This window comes from Rattus norvegicus, chromosome 1, assembly GCF_021556685.1.
Source record: "Rattus norvegicus strain SHRSP/BbbUtx chromosome 1, alternate assembly SHRSP_T2T, whole genome shotgun sequence".
Taxonomy (NCBI): Eukaryota; Metazoa; Chordata; class Mammalia; order Rodentia; family Muridae; genus Rattus; species Rattus norvegicus.
Window position 1 is genome coordinate 89,994,015 of NC_141534.1, and position 17,088 is coordinate 90,011,102.

At 52.0% G+C, this 17,088-nt stretch overlaps 2 protein-coding genes and 1 long non-coding RNA gene across 8 annotated transcripts in view; 2 read left to right on the plus strand and 1 right to left on the minus strand.

Moving 5' to 3' along the window:
- Positions 1 to 7,342, plus strand: part of Rsph6a (radial spoke head 6 homolog A) — a 19,687-nt gene extending 12,345 nt beyond the window's left edge. The window contains exons 4-6 of one of the 3 annotated variants that reach the window (XM_087652453.1): positions 830 to 974; positions 1,707 to 1,824; positions 6,947 to 7,317. In XM_087652453.1, the coding sequence (XP_087508579.1) occupies positions 830 to 974; positions 1,707 to 1,824; positions 6,947 to 7,019 (336 nt within the window). In that variant the 3' untranslated portion in view covers positions 7,020 to 7,317. 3 annotated transcript variants of the gene reach the window in all.
- Positions 1 to 9,702, minus strand: part of LOC108349062 (uncharacterized) — a 10,451-nt gene extending 749 nt beyond the window's left edge. Inside the window, exons 1-2 of the long non-coding RNA XR_015649816.1 lie at positions 9,314 to 9,702; positions 1,879 to 1,955 (exon numbers count right to left, since the gene is read on the minus strand). This is a non-coding gene — a long non-coding RNA (uncharacterized LOC108349062). The remainder of the gene's footprint in view (positions 1 to 1,878; positions 1,956 to 9,313) is intronic.
- On the plus strand, positions 9,398 to 16,099 carry Dmwd (DM1 locus, WD repeat containing). Of its 4 annotated transcripts, XM_087588951.1 has the most exons (6): positions 9,436 to 9,909; positions 11,346 to 11,528; positions 13,267 to 14,017; positions 14,337 to 14,526; positions 15,297 to 15,371; positions 15,617 to 16,099. In XM_087588951.1, the coding sequence occupies exons 1-5, from the start codon at positions 9,478 to 9,480 to the stop codon at positions 15,367 to 15,369; spliced, it is 1,629 nt and encodes a 542-aa protein (XP_087445077.1). In that variant the 5' UTR covers positions 9,436 to 9,477; the 3' UTR covers positions 15,370 to 15,371; positions 15,617 to 16,099. The 4 variants fall into 4 exon arrangements, with proteins under 4 accessions (NP_001388176.1, XP_087445077.1, XP_087445071.1 ...); NM_001401247.1 differs by having other exon boundaries at positions 9,398 to 9,909; positions 13,267 to 14,526; XM_087588945.1 differs by lacking the exon at positions 15,297 to 15,371.
- The last annotated feature ends 989 nt before the right edge of the window (positions 16,100 to 17,088 follow it).

Here is a 17,088-nt window from a genome sequence, read left to right on the forward strand (position 1 = left end):
ACATACATACAAATACACATATACACAAACATATGCACATATGTACATTCACACACATACACATAATACACACATATATAGACATACACATGTATATACATTCACACATACATACATATACATACACATACACACATATACACACATACATTCACACACACATACACACATACATACACACATACATTCACACACATACATGCACACAATACACATATACATACATGCACACCCATATACACATATATACACACACATACACAATACACGCACATGCACATATCTACATACATACACATACATACATACCCACATATATATTCACACACATGTATACACACATGCACACATATACATTCACACACATACATACACACATACACACATGCATACCTACATACACACACATACAGACACACACAGAGACCAACAGGAGTGTTCATTGGCTTGACAGAGCCCAAGAGCCATCCAGTGAGGGAGGCACAGGTGACCCTACCACTGCTGAATGACAGTCCCTGGGCACCCCTTATGGACAATGTGTCCACCATAGAAGCCTGTGCCAAGGCAGTTGCTATCACATAACTGGGACTGCCTGCCACTCGCTACAGGGACAAGACCACTGTTTTAGGGGCCTGTGGCCCTCCACCTTCTCCCACAGTAGGCTCTGCTCTGTCTTTTTTTTTTTTTTTTTTTTTTCTTTTTTTCGGAGCTGGGGACCGAACCCAGGGCCTTGCGGTTGCTAGGCAAGCGCTCTACCACTGAGCTAAATCCCCAACCCCGGCTCTGCTCTGTCTTAGGGTGGCCCCTGACTTTGCTGTTCCATCCCCAGGGGCGCTGTACATGGGTGAACCCAATGCAGAAGACAGAGGAGGAAGAGGAGCTGGGGGAGGAGGAAGAGAAGGCGGACGAGGGGATGGAGGAGGTAGAGCAGGAGGTTGGTCCTCCGCTTCTGACCCCTCTCTCAGAAGACGCAGGTAAGTCCCTTGTGGGCAGGCGCAGTGCCAGCCTTTGAGGGGTTGGGGGGCTGGGGCGAGCAGCACACCGGGAACACTGATATCCTCTCGAGTCTCAGTGGGGATTTCTTTTGTGCGGCAGGCATGGGGTCAGGCCTGGGAGCACAGGTCTGCCATCCCAGCCTCAGGGAAGGAAGACTTGTGTTCCTCTCTCTCTAAACCTAATCTGGCATGCGACACTGACCATGGCCCTGAGGCAGAGTCTCTTCCCTGGTTTTCTCTCCTTTGGGGGTCATGATGGCGGTTGCTGTTTACGGTAGGTCACGCCCTGAAGCCCAGACAGCCCCTGAACTCCAAGCCATCTCCCATGGTCTCCCTGGTGCTGGGATTGCTGGCCTGTGTTGCTGGAGAGAGGAAGAGGAAGCCGGGGTGGGGGGCAGGTCCATAGCCGTACACCCGGCTAAGAGAATGCTTGTAGCTCCCTGCTAGTGGCGTGGCCACCAGACCTCACTGCCACCCAGAAAGGGAGGTGACGTGAGCATCCTCCTTTCCTCGGTGGGTCGCTGCAGCAGACAGGTAACGTGGCTTCCCTGGGGCCACAGCAGGAGAGAGAGGCCAGAGTCAGGGATTTGTCTCAGTGTGATCTGTAGCTCTTGCATAGTCCCCTCCATCCCTTCTCTCTGTCTCTCCACCTTTGTGGTAAGGCAGGGTGTGGGGACCCTTGACCCTACCACCCCTTTCCTTCTCCAACAGAAATCATGCACCTGTCTCCCTGGACCACCCGCCTCTCCTGCAGCCTCAGCCCTCAGTACTCGGTGGCCGTCGTGCGTTCCAACCTCTGGCCAGGGGCCTATGCCTACGCCACTGGCAAGTACGACGTTGCCCTGACTCAAGGGTCCGCCGATGGTATAGAAATCTTACCTACCAGGATCCATGATAGTTGCTCTCAAAAGATTGACAAATCCCTCCAGGCATGGTGGCACAGGTCCTTCCTCTCAAAAGCTGGGGGGCAGAGGCAGAGAGATCTCTGTGAGTTCAAGGGAAGCCTGGTCTATAGAGTTCTAGTACAGCCTGGTCTACACAGAGACCCTGTCCCAAAAAATACATATAAATATTACATGTATATGTCATATACAATGTATTATATAATATATAATACACATAAATATATAGCATATATATGTATATGACTGTATATATGTATATGATGTGTATATGTATATATATATATATATATATATACACACACACATATATATATATATATTGCAGCCGCCTCCACTCCCCCTCCATTCTTACCTTTAAATTGCCTCTAAATCCCTAAATCAGTTTGGCTGCGATCCCAACTCTGTCCACCAGAGGGCAGAACTTTTCTGTTCTGAACTCAAACTTGCTCTGGGTTTTTTCATACTGAAGGAATTTCATGCAAACTTGACACTTGAACCAGATTCTTGCCGATTATGATTTTTGTCCAGAATCCGAGAGAGGGGTTTTTCTAACGCTCTTATTCTATGCCTACACCACGCATTATTTCTCTGTGTGGACTTGACTGTCCTGGAACTTGCTCTGCCTCAGAGCCCCGACCTGCCTCTGCCTCTCCAGTGCGGGAGTTAAAGAGTTCTCCTGGTCCATATGTCCTCCCTCCCATCCACTCGCCCATTCATTTGTCATCCATCAGTTCATCCATCTACACACCCATCAGTTCAGTCATCCATCCATCCATCCATCCATCCATCCATCCATCCATCCATCCATCCATCCATCCATCTTTTGTCTTTTACAGAAGAACATTCTAAGCAAAGCCATGTGTATTATTTACGTGTATGTGTGCACGGGTGTGTGTGCCCAGGTTAGTTTATGTGCACCGTATCATGCAGGCACCTTTGACAGCCAGTAGAGGGCACTGCTGGGCCTCCAGGACTTGAGTTATAGGTGGTTGTGGGCCTCCTGATGTAGGCACTGAAAACCAAACCAGTGGGCACTCTTAGCAGCAAAGCCATCGCTGTGGCCAAAGAGAAATTTTGTTTTGTCTTATGTAGGATTCTTCCTCTTCTTCCTCCTCCTCTTCCTCTTCCTCTTCCTCTTTTTCTTCCTCCTCTTCCTTCTCCCCCTTCTTCTTTTGAGACATGATTGTCTGGAACTCACTATGTTGACCAAGCTGGCCTCGAACTCACAAAGATTTACCTGCCTTTGGCCCCAAATGCTGGATTAAAGGCGTGCGCCGTTAAATACCTATGGATCTTTTAACATTAAGTGTGGCTGAGCACACATGCTCAGGTTGGAAAGTGGAGGTTGGAAGACACAGGAGTGGTCATTAACCTGCTAGCTCCTTGAACTTCCACAAAAGATTCTCCCACCTCTGCCTCCTGTCTCTCGCTAAGAATGCCGAGTTGCAGCTGGGCACCACCAAATCCGACTTCTTTTTTTTTTTTTTTTTTGGTTCTTTTTTTTTTTTCGGAGCTGGGGACCGAACCCAGGGCCTTGCACTTCCTAGGCAAGCGCTCTACCACTGAGCTAAATCCTCAACCCCCAAATCCGACTTCTTATGTGGACTCCAGGATCAGACTTGGGCACATTGGCTTGTGCTGCTATCTCTCTGGCCCCAAAAGAGCCTTTCTGTTGTTGATACAGGGTTTCATTATGCTGCCCTGGCTGACCTTGAACTCCTAATCCTTCTGCCTCCACTTCTGGAGTATTGGGATTGTTGGTGCATATCATCATCCTAGGCTCTACATATGAGTCCAATGTGGGGACGGACACACACCTTTAGTTCTAGCACTACAGACGCAGAGGGGGAGGAGGGGGCGGGGGCGGGGGCGGAGGTGGAGAGGAAGAGATGATGAGGAGACAGACAGACCTCTGAGTTCAAGGCCAGCCTGAGCTACAAAGAGAAACTCTGTCTCAAAATAAATAAATAAATAAATAAATAAAGAAAGAAAAAAAGAAAGAAAGAAAGAAAAGAAAAAAAGAAAAAGAAAAAGTCCTGAATGTTGCTCTGTGGCAGCTGCATGAGGGACCCCAGACCTTTGCTGGAAAGACAGCCCTGGATGTGTCCATGGGGGATACATGGGGCAAATGCAGTCATCAGTTGTACAAGACCTGTTACAAAATAGATTAGTTCCTAATCTCATGTCTTGAGTCCTCCGGGATTCTGCAGAGAAGCAACCTTCATTCTTTAATCCACAGGGAAAGAAAGTACCAGTGAGGGACAGACAGATAGGAATATTCTAGACCAGTTTTACATATGGAATGTGTAGGACTCACTGATAATCTGGCAAAGATGAAAATTCTAGTTCTGAAAGGCCTGGGGTTCAGGCTGATTGTTTGTATTATGGTGCTGGGATTGAACGCAGGGTTTTAGCCAGTTCTTGGCAAGTGCCCTATTGCTGAGCCACGCCCCCAGCCCCTCCCTGGGGGATTCTAGGCAGGGGCTCTACCACTGAGCCACATTCCCAAGCTTTCATTTTACTTAAAAAAAAAAAGATGTATTTATTTATTTATTTATTATATATAAGTACGCTGTAGATGTCTTCAGACACACCAGAAGAGGGCATCTGATCTCATTACAGATGGTTGTGAGCCACCATGTGGTTGCTGGGAATTGAACTCAGGACCTCTGGAAGAGCAGTCAGTGCTCTTAACCACTGAGCCATCTCTCCAGCCCCTTATTTTACTTTTTAAGGAAAGATTTTTCTATTTTTATTTAATGTACATCGGTGTTCTGCCTGCATGTATGTCTGTGTGAGGGTGCCAGACCCCCTAGAACTGTAGTTACAGACAGCTGTGAGCTGCCGTGTGGATCAAACCTGGGTCCTCTAGAAGAACAGTCAGTGTTCTTAACTGTTGTGCTCTCTCCGCAGCTGCCGCCCTGCCCGTCATTTCTAGACAAGGGCCCTGAGCCCTGAATGTCTTGGAACTTGCTTTGTAGACCAGGTTGGCCTTGAACTCAGAGATCTGCCTACCTCTGCCTTCCAACCGCTGGGACCAAAGGCATGTGCCACCACTGCCCAGTGTTTATTTTTCATTCTTTATTTCATAACAAGTCTTTGGAATCTGTTTTCCATTAAAATGAATCTCAGTTTCTTTTCTTTTTTTTTTTTCCCGGAGCTGGGGACCGAACCCAGGGCCTTGTGCTTGCTAGGCAAGCGCTCTACCACTGAGCTAAATCCCCAACCCCGAATCTCAGTTTCATTTTGAAGTTTTCATCAGGAAGACTTGCTCAGCTGGTGGTGTGGACTCGTGATTCCAATAATCAGGTAGAAAACACCAGAAGGGGGTTGGGGATTTAGCTCAGTGGTAGAGCGCTTGCCTAGCAAGCGCAAGGCCCTGGGTTTGGTCCCCAGCTCCAGAAAAAAAAAAAAAAAAAAAAAAAAAAAAAAAAAAAAAAGAAAAGAAAAGAAAAGAAAGAAAAAGAAAACACCGGAAGAAGATGGGGTATTCCAAGGCCAGCTTTGGCTGCAGAGTGAGCTTAAGGTCAGGTTGAGCAACCTAGAATGTATTTCAAGATGAAAAAAGAGCTGAGGCTTGGTGGTAAATCCCTGGCCTAAAATCTCCTTGTGAGGAGCTGGGGGTATGCATGGCTCAGAGGTAGAGCCCCTGCCTAGAATCCCCCCACTGGCTTCAATCTCCATTACCACTAGGAAAAAGAAATTAGCCTTAAAGCGGCTCTGGCATTTATGGGATACGTGGTGACACACTTCCCTAAAGAGAGAAAAAAAAAAAGATAAAAGAAATAAAAGCAGATTCATGTAACTCAGTCCTTCCAGGGCTCCTGGGAGGTTTTCCAATAACCAAATTAAGTATCTGGTTTATTTTTAGAATCGAAATTAACTAAAATTAATTCAAAGCCACACCCCCTCCAAAAAAAAAAATAACCCAGCAGAACACGCATTCTTCCTAAGTGTCCATAGAAACACTCCAAGACAAAGTGTGAACCGAGTCCTCAAACAGGGCTCAGTGGACATAAGGCACTCGTAGTCGGACCAGATGAGCTCTGTGACTCCCCTGACATGCGAATCAGTAGAGAAAGGGCATTGAGGATGCTGCCAAGGACTGACCAGTAACCAATAGATCCAGTAATGATTACTGATGGAAGAAGACAGCAGGGGCTGAGGGGATGGCTCAGTGGGTAAAGCACTTGCTGCCCAAGCCAGGAGCAATTTTAGCTCCAAACCCCATGAAAAGGCCAGGGGCAGCACCATGCATATTTAACCCCAGTGCTGAGAGGGAACAGGCAGAGGTGGATGGATCCTGGGAGTTTCTTCTGAGCCAGCTTGGCAAGTGAATGCCAGACCCAGTGAGCGCCAGACCCGGAGATGAGACTCAAAACAGAAGAGCCGAGCTCGGTGGCACATGCCTTTTAATCCCCACGCCCGGGAGGCAGAGACTGGCAGATCTGTACAAGTCTGAGGCCAGCCTTGTCTACGTACTGTGTTCCGCACCAACCAGAGGTGCGAAGGGAGACCCTGTCTCAAAAAATAAATAGGCCCAGCAGTTAAGAGCACGCGCTACTTTGCCGAAGGCCTGAGATCCGCACCCCTGTTTGGCAGCTTTGTGGGGGGATCTGCGTTGGGTTCTGAGGCCCTTCACCTGTAACGCCAGCACTAGGCGGGATCTGACGCCCTCTCCTGGACTCTGTGAGCACTGCACTCAAGTATACTCAAGTATACAAACACACTCAAGTATACTCAAGTATACAAACACAGTCCTACAGATGGAAACACACACACACACACACACACACACACACACACACACACACACACACACACATACACAGAGCCAAATTCAGTTCCCGGTCCCCTTGCCACTTGTTGGTATGGCCACTTCAGATCCGGTGAACAGAACAGTGTTCAGTAAACTTTTGTGGAATGGACAGATGGGCAGAGAAACCCAGTGCGTACCTCTCGCCTGCCCACTGGTGACTGGGCAATGATGCTATGCCACCCTTAGACTCACCCTCAAAAAGAATGTCTCTCTGTTTCTCTAGGAAGTTTGAGAACCTGTACATTGGCTGGGGTCACAAGTATAGCCCCGAGAACTTCAATCCAATGCTGCCAGCTCTGATTCAGCAGGAGTACCCCAGTGGCCCCGAAATCATGGAGATGAGCGACCCCACAGTAGAGGAGGAGCAGGCCCTGAAGGCTGCTCAGGAGCAGGCCCTGGCAGCCGCTGAGGAAGAGGAGGAGGATGATGAAGAGGATGAGGATGAGGACCTGGAGGACTGAGGTCCCCAAGGCCCTCCCCATAGCCTTCCCCCTTATTTGTAGAACAGACTGTATTTTTCCTATTGGTTTTGTTCCCTGGCCTTGCACGACACAGGTAGAAATCCACCCAGTGCTCTAAATAAAACTCCCACAGCACAGCCGCTTAGCCACACATTCACTCAGTATCCTGGGAAGCTGGCTCATTCACTCCTCCTCCATGTTTGTTTGTTTGTTTGTTTGTTTTATTTTTGGTTTTTCAAGTCAGCATTTCTCTGTGTGTCCTTGGCTGTCCTGGAACTAGCTCTGTAAACCAGGCTGGCCTGGAACTCAAGAGATCAACCTCGGGGTTGGGGATTTAGCTCAGTGGTAGAGCGCTTGCCTAGAGAGCGCAAGGCCCCGGGTTCGGTCCCCGGCTCTGAAAAAAAGAAAAGAAAAAAAAAAAAAAAGAGATCAACCTGCCTCTACCCCCCCCCCCCAAGTGCTGGGATTTAATCTCAATTTGTTTTTAAAAGATTTAAAAAATATTGTGTGTGTGTGTGTGTGTGTGTGTCTGTCTGTCTGTCTGTGTGTGCAGATGCCCTCAGAGACCAGAAGGGTTAGATCCCATGTCACTAGAGTTACAAGTGGTTTTAACCCCCACCCCCACCCCATGTGGGTACTGGGAACTGAAATTAGATCATTCGGCCCCATTTGTCTTTTATTTTTAAAGTTTGTTTGAGAGGTTGGTGATGTGGCTCAGTGTTCAGAGCACTACCTGGTCTTCTACAAGTCCCTGGGCTTGATTCCCAAGCACCTTCATGGGACTTGGCAGTGCTAAATGCTTGCGTAGCATGCACAAAGTTCTGGGTTCAAGCCCCACCCACCATTGTACACGGTGTAACACTGACCTGGAAGAGAGAGAAGCAAGAAGATCTGGAGTTCGTGGTGGTTTCTCTACAAGGTGAGGTAGAGGTCAGCCAGAACTAGAGACCTTGTCTCACAAAAGGGTGGTGGGGAGGGGGCAAAACAAAACAAAATTTTCTTCTGTTGCTGGGATAAAACATAAAATACTTCGACAAAGGGCAGCTTAGGGGAGAAAGAGCTATTTCAGTTTGCAATTCCTGGTCACTGTCCATCAGGGTAGGGAAATCAAGGCAAGGAGGTCGCCAGAGTAGACCAGAAAGAAGGAATCCATGTGTGTTTGCTTCCTTGTGCAGCCTGCCTCTCCACTCTTTTTTTTTTCTTTTCTTTTCTTTTTTTCGGAGCTGGGGACCGAACCCAGGGCCTTGCGCTTGCTAGGCAAGTGCTCTACCACTGAGCTAAATCCCCAGCCCCCTGCCTCTCCACTCTTACACAGTTCCGGACCCCCAGACTAGGGAATGGCGCCTCCCACAATGGACTGGGTCTTCCTGTATCAGTTAATGCATTCTCCCACATCCACATCTACAGGCCAACCCAATGTAGACTGTTCCTCACTGTAATTCTAGGTAGATAAGGTAGCAAAATTGACAAGGTAACAACCATCATCACCAAAACAAAACTGGAAGGCAAAGTCAGAAAGGTCACAGATGGCTACACTTCACTCTGACAGCAGCAGAGGACCACAGGTGTCAGTGAGAAGGGAGGAGACTTTAGTCTGCCAGTCAAATATTGAAGGGCAAAATACTGTTGAGCATCTAAAATGAAACGAGAAGCTGAGGGTGGTGTCTCAGGCCTGAAATCCAAGCACTCCTGGAGACAGACCCCAGAGGTTGGGTCAAGTTTGAAGACAGCCTGGGCTACAAGTGTGAGACCAAACAAAGGTCAGTAAAATGCTTGCTGCCAAGCATGAGGACCTGCATTCCATCCTTAGAATCCACATAGTGGAAGGGCACTTGGCTCTTTCTGACCTCTATATGCTCATCCACGCACAAATACACGCAAAAATAAATGCAATATTTTTTAATTAAAAAAAAAAAAACAGACAAGAATCGCCTGGAGTCAGCAGTAACAACACGAGGATTCTGAATAGGCTTTGAGGTTTCTCCGTTGCTGGGCAAACGGTTCCCAGGGCGATGTTGTTAGGGTCTAGGGGCGTTCCCAACAGTCACGCCTCGTAGCCAACCACACGCGAGCATCTGTCGCGTCGACCACGCCTACATCTTGCCCCCCCCCCCACAGTTCCAGAACCGTTACCTCAGCAACTGTCCCGGCTCCTCCCGCCTCCGCGTCTGGGTGCCAATCGTAGAGGCGTCACCCGGACGACGACCCTACCCCTTCCGGTGCCAGCCCTGCAACTTCCGGCTGGGGGGTCGGGCGGTGGGCGGTCTGGCTGCGGCGCAGCCCGGGGGGCGGCCAAGATGGCGGCGGGCGGCGCGGAGGGCGGCCCGGGCCCCAGCGCCGCCATGGGTGACTGCGCGGAGATCAAGTCGCAGTTTCGCACCCGCGAGGGCTTCTACAAGCTGCTTCCCGGCGATGCGACGCGCAGGTCCGGCCCGACCTCCGCTCAGACCCCGGCGCCGCCTCAGCCCACTCAGCCCCCGCCAGGGCCCGCCTCAGCCTCCGGGCCTGGCGCCGCAGGTCCCGCATCGTCCCCGCCGCCCGCTGGCCCTGGGCCCGGGCCCGCGCTGCCCGCTGTCCGCCTCAGCCTGGTGCGCCTAGGCGACCCCGATGGCACTGGGGAGCCGCCCTCCACGCCCTCGGGATTGGGCGCGGGAGGAGACCGCGTCTGCTTCAACCTGGGCCGTGAGCTTTACTTTTATCCCGGCTGCTGCCGCCGCGGGAGCCAACGGGTGAGTGAGTGCTCCGCTTTGTGGGGACTTGGGTGCCGATAGCATCGGGGTCCCAGAATGACAGAAGGACCCGAGGTTGGGCATCCCAGGGGAACCTGGATTCTGGAGCTAATGGAGTCAGTCCTAAGAGGTTGCAGGGCAATCTTTGCGTGGGGGTTCTTGGGGGTGGTAAGTTCAGGATGTGATGGGGCTTCTGGGAGGAAATGGGGGAGGGGGCCACGGATTCTGAGGTGACAGGCATTCTGCAGGCAATGGGGAATCCTAGGAGGATGCAGGCCGGGGTGGGGGTTGGGGGGATGGAGAACAGAGAAGTACATACTGCATTCTGGGCCTGTTGGGGGGAGACTTAAGACTTGTCATACCCAGGAGTGACAGGATTTGTAAGTGATGGAAGTCTTACGGACAAAAGGCAGGGAGGACTTGGTGTGTAGCAAAGTAACAGGTGAATGTGCTCCAAAGAATATGATGTCTAATGGCTTTGGAAGAACTGATGGGAGTTTTGAATTGATGGGGTTCCTGGCCGGGGACATCCCCAGGTGTGACAGACATCTGTAAAGCAATCCTAGAAGGGGGGGGCAAAGTGAGGGAGTAGAGGAGACAGAGATGGGGATTTTGAGAATGCAGTGGTGATTGTGTACCCCAAATATGAGGGGTTGTAATGACTGATGGCTGTCTGAACTATGACAGAAGTCCTGGAGTTTAGGGACTCCAGATTGAACAAAATGTGAGTTTTGAAAGCATGAGGACCTGAGTTTGGATCCCTGTACCCCATGTAAAAGGCTGCTGCTGTGTGAGTCTGTAACCCAAATTTGGAGAGCACAGAGGCAGAAGGACCCTGGTTTTACTGGCAGCTAGTCTAGCTGAATTGGTGAGCTCCAGGTTGAGTGAGAGACCCTGTGTCAAATGTAAGATGCAAAGCCACAGAGAAAGATGCTCAATGTTGGCCTCTGACCTCTACATCCACATACATAACGCACAACGACCACACAGGTGTATATACTACATGTACATGTAGAAAATAATGAAAGAAATCCTAAGGTGTTGGAATTTTTGAGTCCTTGGATCTTGGAGGTCTTAGAATATTGTCCTCCTGGAGCTGCTACTGTGATGGTGGCAGGGAAGGATGGTGGAGTCAGCTCCAGGCCAGGGGACTCTGATCCCTGACACTGTGGGCAAGTGTCCCTAAATTACAATGGAAAGGCTCTGTGGTCTTTCCTGGGTAGTGTGTGATTGTGTGCATGTGAGCATGTGTGTGCTGTCCTTCTGGGTTGAGAGGAATCCCCTCCCAGCCTGTGGTTGCCTGTTCCTCCCCACCCACCTCCCCACTTCCCTCGAGGTTAACCCTGCTTCCTCTTGGTGGTTTTCCCTGACCTCAGCTCCCTCTTCCTTCCTCTCCCCGCTCTAACCCATTAACTCGTCTTCTCCCATGGTTCAAGTCCATTGATCTCAACAAGCCCATCGACAAGAGGATCTACAAGGGGACCCAGCCCACCTGCCACGACTTCAACCAGTTCACAGCTGCCACAGAGACCATTTCCCTGCTGGTGGGCTTCTCTGCCGGCCAGGTGCAGTATCTGGACCTCATCAAGAAAGACACCAGCAAGCTATTCAATGAAGAGGTGATTGAGGACTTGAACTGTTCCTTTCTCATTATCTATCCTGCACTAAACTGCCTGGAAATAGAGTAGGCTTGAGAGGGGCAGGATGAAGGGGAGAGGAACGAATGACTGACAGCCATGACAGCCATTGATGTCACCATTGTGTGTACAATCTATCAGTTTTCTGCTGAGCCAGCCCTATGCTGAAAGAATGCTTTACTGCTTGGGTTCTTATCTTCTGATGCATAAGAAAATATGGTGCCCATCTCACAGATTAGAAGACTGAGGCTCATAGTCACTTGGGATGTTTTGATATTCTCTCTAGTTTCAAATTCTGGGCTCTTTGGGCTTTGGATTCTAGTTCCTCCTATATTACTGACTTACTGTGTGGTTTTGGAAAAGTGTGTTGTCTGAGCCTTAGTTTTCTTAGGATTTGTGTCCTCTTATTCACAAGGACTGCTTGGTTGGGCTAGCCTGGCTTCAAAGGAGCCCGGAGACCTTAGAAGCAGCAGGGAGGGCCTTGTGCTCTGTCATACTGACTCTGGTCCAGGGGAGGTGAGCCACAAATGTTCTCAGAATAAGCAAGTGGCTGAAGGGCGTGAAGCAGCAGAGCAATGGGTGCATTAGAGACTCACATGCCCGTTCACAGCACAGTGGTCCCTCCTGTGCAAGTCTCTATCCAGTGATAGCTCAGCAACAGACAGAAGGCCTGCCCCTGCCACTCTCAGGCTGGGCAACAGGTCACAGAGATTCATCAGGTGTCCTGTGTGCAGCCCTGTCAGCCAGGGGCTGGCATTTGAAGTGAAGCTGGAAGGAGGGAAAGAAACCTCCAGGGAAGGGCATTCAAGTAGAGAGAAAGGGCTGGGCCTCAAAGCACTGGTCTGTTATCGCAAATATTTGGGAGGCTGAGGCAGGAGAATCAAAAGTTCAAGGTCTGTCTGGGCTACAGGCTAGAAGGAACAGCTTAGATAAACTCCCCCAAACAGGACAGCCATTGGGCTGTGTTGCTAGGGTAGCAGTTGAGGGAGAGAAGACAGAAGATGTGTTCTGAGAAGGAACAGGGTGCTGGCTCGGGTTGTCCTGGAAGCTGTAGGAAGGATTGTAGCTGAGGAGTGGATTGGCACACCTGGCTCCCACATAGGACGATTGGAGGCCTGGTGGCTTTATCAACTCTGAGCAGGAAGCAGCTTGGTCCCAGGAGAGAAGTTGGGTCATCATAGTGGCTGCCTCAAGCTTCAGGCAGGGCAGTGCTAGGGGCTGACTCTAATTTCCAACTCTGACCACCGAGGAGACAGCTGTGGGTGTCTGAGGCCAGCAGTGAGGCACTGTGGGTGGTGACTGGGTTCTGGGTGCACTTTGCTTTGGAAACCCATGGCTTTTGTTGGAAGATGAGACTTGACTGTGGGTAGAGGAGAGATGCTTGGAGGGATTTGACCTGTGCATCTGGAAGGGTGAGGCTGCCCTCAGTTTGTGTGGGGACAGTGCTCGGGCATGTCCTTTGGATGCTGTTCAGCTGCTGGGGCCAAACTAGTGATGGGGACCTTTTCTCTGGTGTTGTGGAGTTGAAGACAGAGCCACAGTTAAGTGTGTAGAGGAGAGGGGAGGCTCCACGGAGCTCTTTTGTGGCGTCCCTTCTTCCCGGTGTCCCTGTGTCTCCTGCCAACTGTCCCAGTCAGTGGAGAGCTGGAGTCCAGGCTAAGATGTGGCCTGTCAGGAGTACTCACCACTTCCCAACCCTACCCTGTCGTTCCCTTTGCAGCGGCTGATTGACAAGACCAAGGTGACATATTTGAAGTGGCTGCCTGAGTCAGAGAGTCTGTTCCTTGCTTCTCACGCCAGTGGCCACCTGTACCTCTACAATGTCAGCCACCCCTGCGCCTCCACCCCACCCCAGTATAGTCTGCTGAAACAGGGTGAGGGCTTTGCTGTCTATGCAGCCAAAAGCAAGGCACCCCGAAATCCACTAGCCAAGTGGGCAGTGGGTGAGGGGCCCCTCAACGAGTTTGCATTCTCACCTGATGGCCGACACCTAGCCTGTGTCAGCCAGGATGGCTGCCTGCGTGTCTTCCACTTTGACAGCATGCTTCTTCGTGGGCTCATGAAGAGCTACTTTGGGGGTCTGCTGTGTGTGTGCTGGAGCCCTGATGGCCGCTATGTGGTGACAGGAGGGGAAGATGACTTGGTCACTGTGTGGTCCTTCACGGAGGGTCGTGTGGTGGCTCGAGGCCATGGCCACAAGTCCTGGGTCAATGCTGTAGCCTTTGATCCGTACACCACTCGAGCAGAGGAGACAGCCTCAGCCAGTGGTGATGGAGACCCCAGTGGTGAAGAGGAGGAGCCTGAGGCCACCAGCTCAGATACAGGAGCTCCAGTGTCCCCACTGCCCAAGGCTGGCTCCGTCACTTACCGCTTTGGCTCAGCTGGCCAGGACACACAGTTCTGCCTGTGGGACCTCACAGAAGACGTGCTCTCCCCTCACCCGCCTCTGGCCCGCACCCGCACCCTTCCAGGTACACCTGGTGCCACCCCACCAGCCTCTGGAGGTTCTCGGGCCGGAGAGACAGGTGCAGGCCCCCTGCCCCGCTCCCTGTCACGGTCCAACAGCCTCCCACACCCAGCTGGTGGTGGCAAGGCTGGCGGGCCTAGCGTATCGATGGAGCCTGGCGTACCATTCAGCATTGGCCGCTTTGCCACACTGACCCTGCAGGAGCGGCGGGACCGGGGGGCTGAGAAGGAACACAAGCGCTACCACAGCCTGGGGAACATCAGCCGTGGGGGCAGTGGGGGCAATAGCAGCAATGACAAGCTCAATGGCCCTGCCCCCCGCAGCCGCTTGGACCCAGCCAAGGTGCTGGGCACAGCCCTGTGCCCTCGAATCCATGAGGTCCCACTGCTGGAGCCTCTGGTGTGCAAGAAGATCGCTCAGGAGCGCCTCACCGTGCTTCTGTTCCTGGAGGACTGCATCATCACTGCCTGCCAAGAGGGCCTCGTCTGCACCTGGGCCCGGCCCGGCAAGGCGGTGAGTCCCCGCCTGCCCACGCTGGGGCACCAGTTCTGTCCCTGCCTTTCTGAATGATGGGCCTCCCAGATGCCAGGTATTGGTCAGAGAGAGGTCAGGTATAGGAGACAGAAAGGTGGGGACTATCTCTAAGACCTCTGATGGCCCCTGGGGTTCACCCTTAGTACTCAAGGCAGGACCACTTTTTATGGGAAATCTGTGTTTTTTTTTTTTTTTTTGATTCTTTTTTTTTCGGAGCTGGGGACCGAACCCAGGGCCTTGCGCTTCCTAGGTAAGCGCTCTACCACTGAGCTAAATCCCCAGCCCCGGGAAATCTGTGTTTTAAATGGTGAAACTTTATTTAGGTCTAGGGATGTGATTGAGCTGAGGGCCCACTTTTGGCCTGTCTTTGGCCTGCCTCTTAGATACTCTGTTTCTGAGCCAGCTGCTGAAGGCCTGGATGGGAATTAGTCAGGATCCAGGCCTGCACTTCTTCTTGCTGCTGTGTGGTCCCAGTCACTGTTTCTCAGATGGGCTATGTGCTGGCTGTGCTTGCAGTCGGTGAGGTGTGGGCCTGTTGCCTGGTTGGGCTGGGGCTGGGCTGTTTGTCCTTTAGGGTGTGGTCTCAGTGTCTCGGACCCCACTCTGCCCTCGCTCCTTCAGATCCTTGTTTTGGAAGGTTCAGAGTCCAGGAGCCTTGGAACGCAGGGAGGGCAGCTGCAGGGCAACTGTCAGGATCGCAGGGCTGGGGGAGTTGACTGAGTTCTCAAAGATGCCCTCTATCTCCCTAGTTCACAGACGAGGAGACCGAGACCCAGGCAGGGGAAGCAAGTTGGCCCAGGTCACCCAGCAAGTCAGTGGTAGAGGTAGGACAACCCCCAAGCTGCAAGCGGACCCCGGTTTCTTTCTTCTCCACTCTCCTCCCTGTCTGTCCAGGTCGCCTGGGGCCATTAATTCCTATAAAAGGCTGCCCTGGGTCAGGGAAGGCTGCTGAGCTGTTTGTTCCCAGCCGGGCAGCAGCTCTAGGCCTGCGGGTGGCTCCTTTTCCAAGCGCTGGCTGGCGGAAGCCTGGATGCTGTCTAATCCAGCTTTCTCCTCTTGTCCTCCCCAGGGCATCTCCTCCCAACCAGGCAGCTCCCCCAGTGGCACTGTGGTGTGAAACGTGGATGTCCCATGTCCCTGGCCTCCTAGCCATAACCCTCCCTGCTGACCTCAAGAATCACTGTATTAACAAGACTAATCATGACGGAAGGACTCCTTCAAGCCCCCACCCTGCACAAATACTGGGGGTCCCCTAGGTTGGCCCAGCCATGGGGATGTAGTGGCCTGTGTGGCCTTGACTCTGTCCTCTGAAACATCAGTGTTAACCGTCCCAGTCCCAGCATGTGACTGTTCACTCCTGGGAGAGACTTAGCCCACAACAGCCCAGCTCCACAGCACCCCTTGGGTGAGAGGGCAGGGCAGGGGCTCCCCCTCCAGCCTGAACCCCACCCCTTGCTATGGTCTGTGCTTTTGAAAGTGTTAAATTATGGACGCCCCCAGGGCCCTCCTTGTCCCCTTAGCCCTCTTATTTATACTAAAGTCCTTGTTTGCACGGTGTCTCCATTCCCTGGGGCAGGGTGGGGTGGGGGTTGCAATATTTCCAGGGTTGCACAGCTCTGGGCTGTGCTCTGACCAAAGGAAGCCCAATCTCAGCTGCCTCCCCATCCCTGAGCCCTGATCAGAGAACCCTCTGGAAGATGACTCTGACCCCAGAGTCAACAGGCTGAGATGGCCTTCCTACTAGGTCCTTGGAGGTGTTTGAAACTTGTCTTAAGCATCAGGACTCTCCAGGCATGCTCTCCTTGGGGCAGAGGAGGATGCTGGGGATTGATCTGCACTGCACTGCCTCTGGACTTGCCTTTGCAGCTTGCTGCCCCTGGCCCTTTGTGACTGGCTGTCTAGTGCCAGCTGGAGGCCATTGGTTTCCTCCCCAGAGGACTGGTCACCCTAGAAAGAAACTAACATGTCTCCTGGCTGGCTGTCCAGGCAGCTCCGCCCTCAACCCCAAAATGTTTCTGTCTCTAATCCTAGCCCAGGCAGGAATGTGGCTGCCCCGGCCTGTGGCCAAGGAGCTATTTTGGGGTCTCTTGCTTGAGGAGGGCCTGGATCCACCACACTGCCTCCCCCAGGCTCTGGCCAGCAGGTCACCCCTGGCCCTGGCGGCTGAGCAAGCTCCCTCCCGATCGTCTACCTTCTGCCAAAGGGGGGTGGGGGGTAATACAGCAGGCCCAGGGGCTAAATTTAACTGTCCCAAAGTTGGAATCCATTGCTGAGTCACGAAGAAGCTGCCCCTGGTCCCGGCCCCCCTCCCCTGTAGGCCCAGGCATCAGCCTTTTCCCTATCCTCCCAGCTCTGAGTCCAGACTGGCTCTTCTGGGCACTGACACCTCACACCTGTAACTTCTGTACCCTCTGTGTGGGTGGGGAGAGGCAATGGGGGGCAACCCAGGAGTCTTACTCTGTCCCCTGACTTGGGCACAAAAGAGTTTTGAGGGGCCCTGGAAGAAGGAAGTTGGGGTGTTGGTTCAGGAGGGGTTAAAGC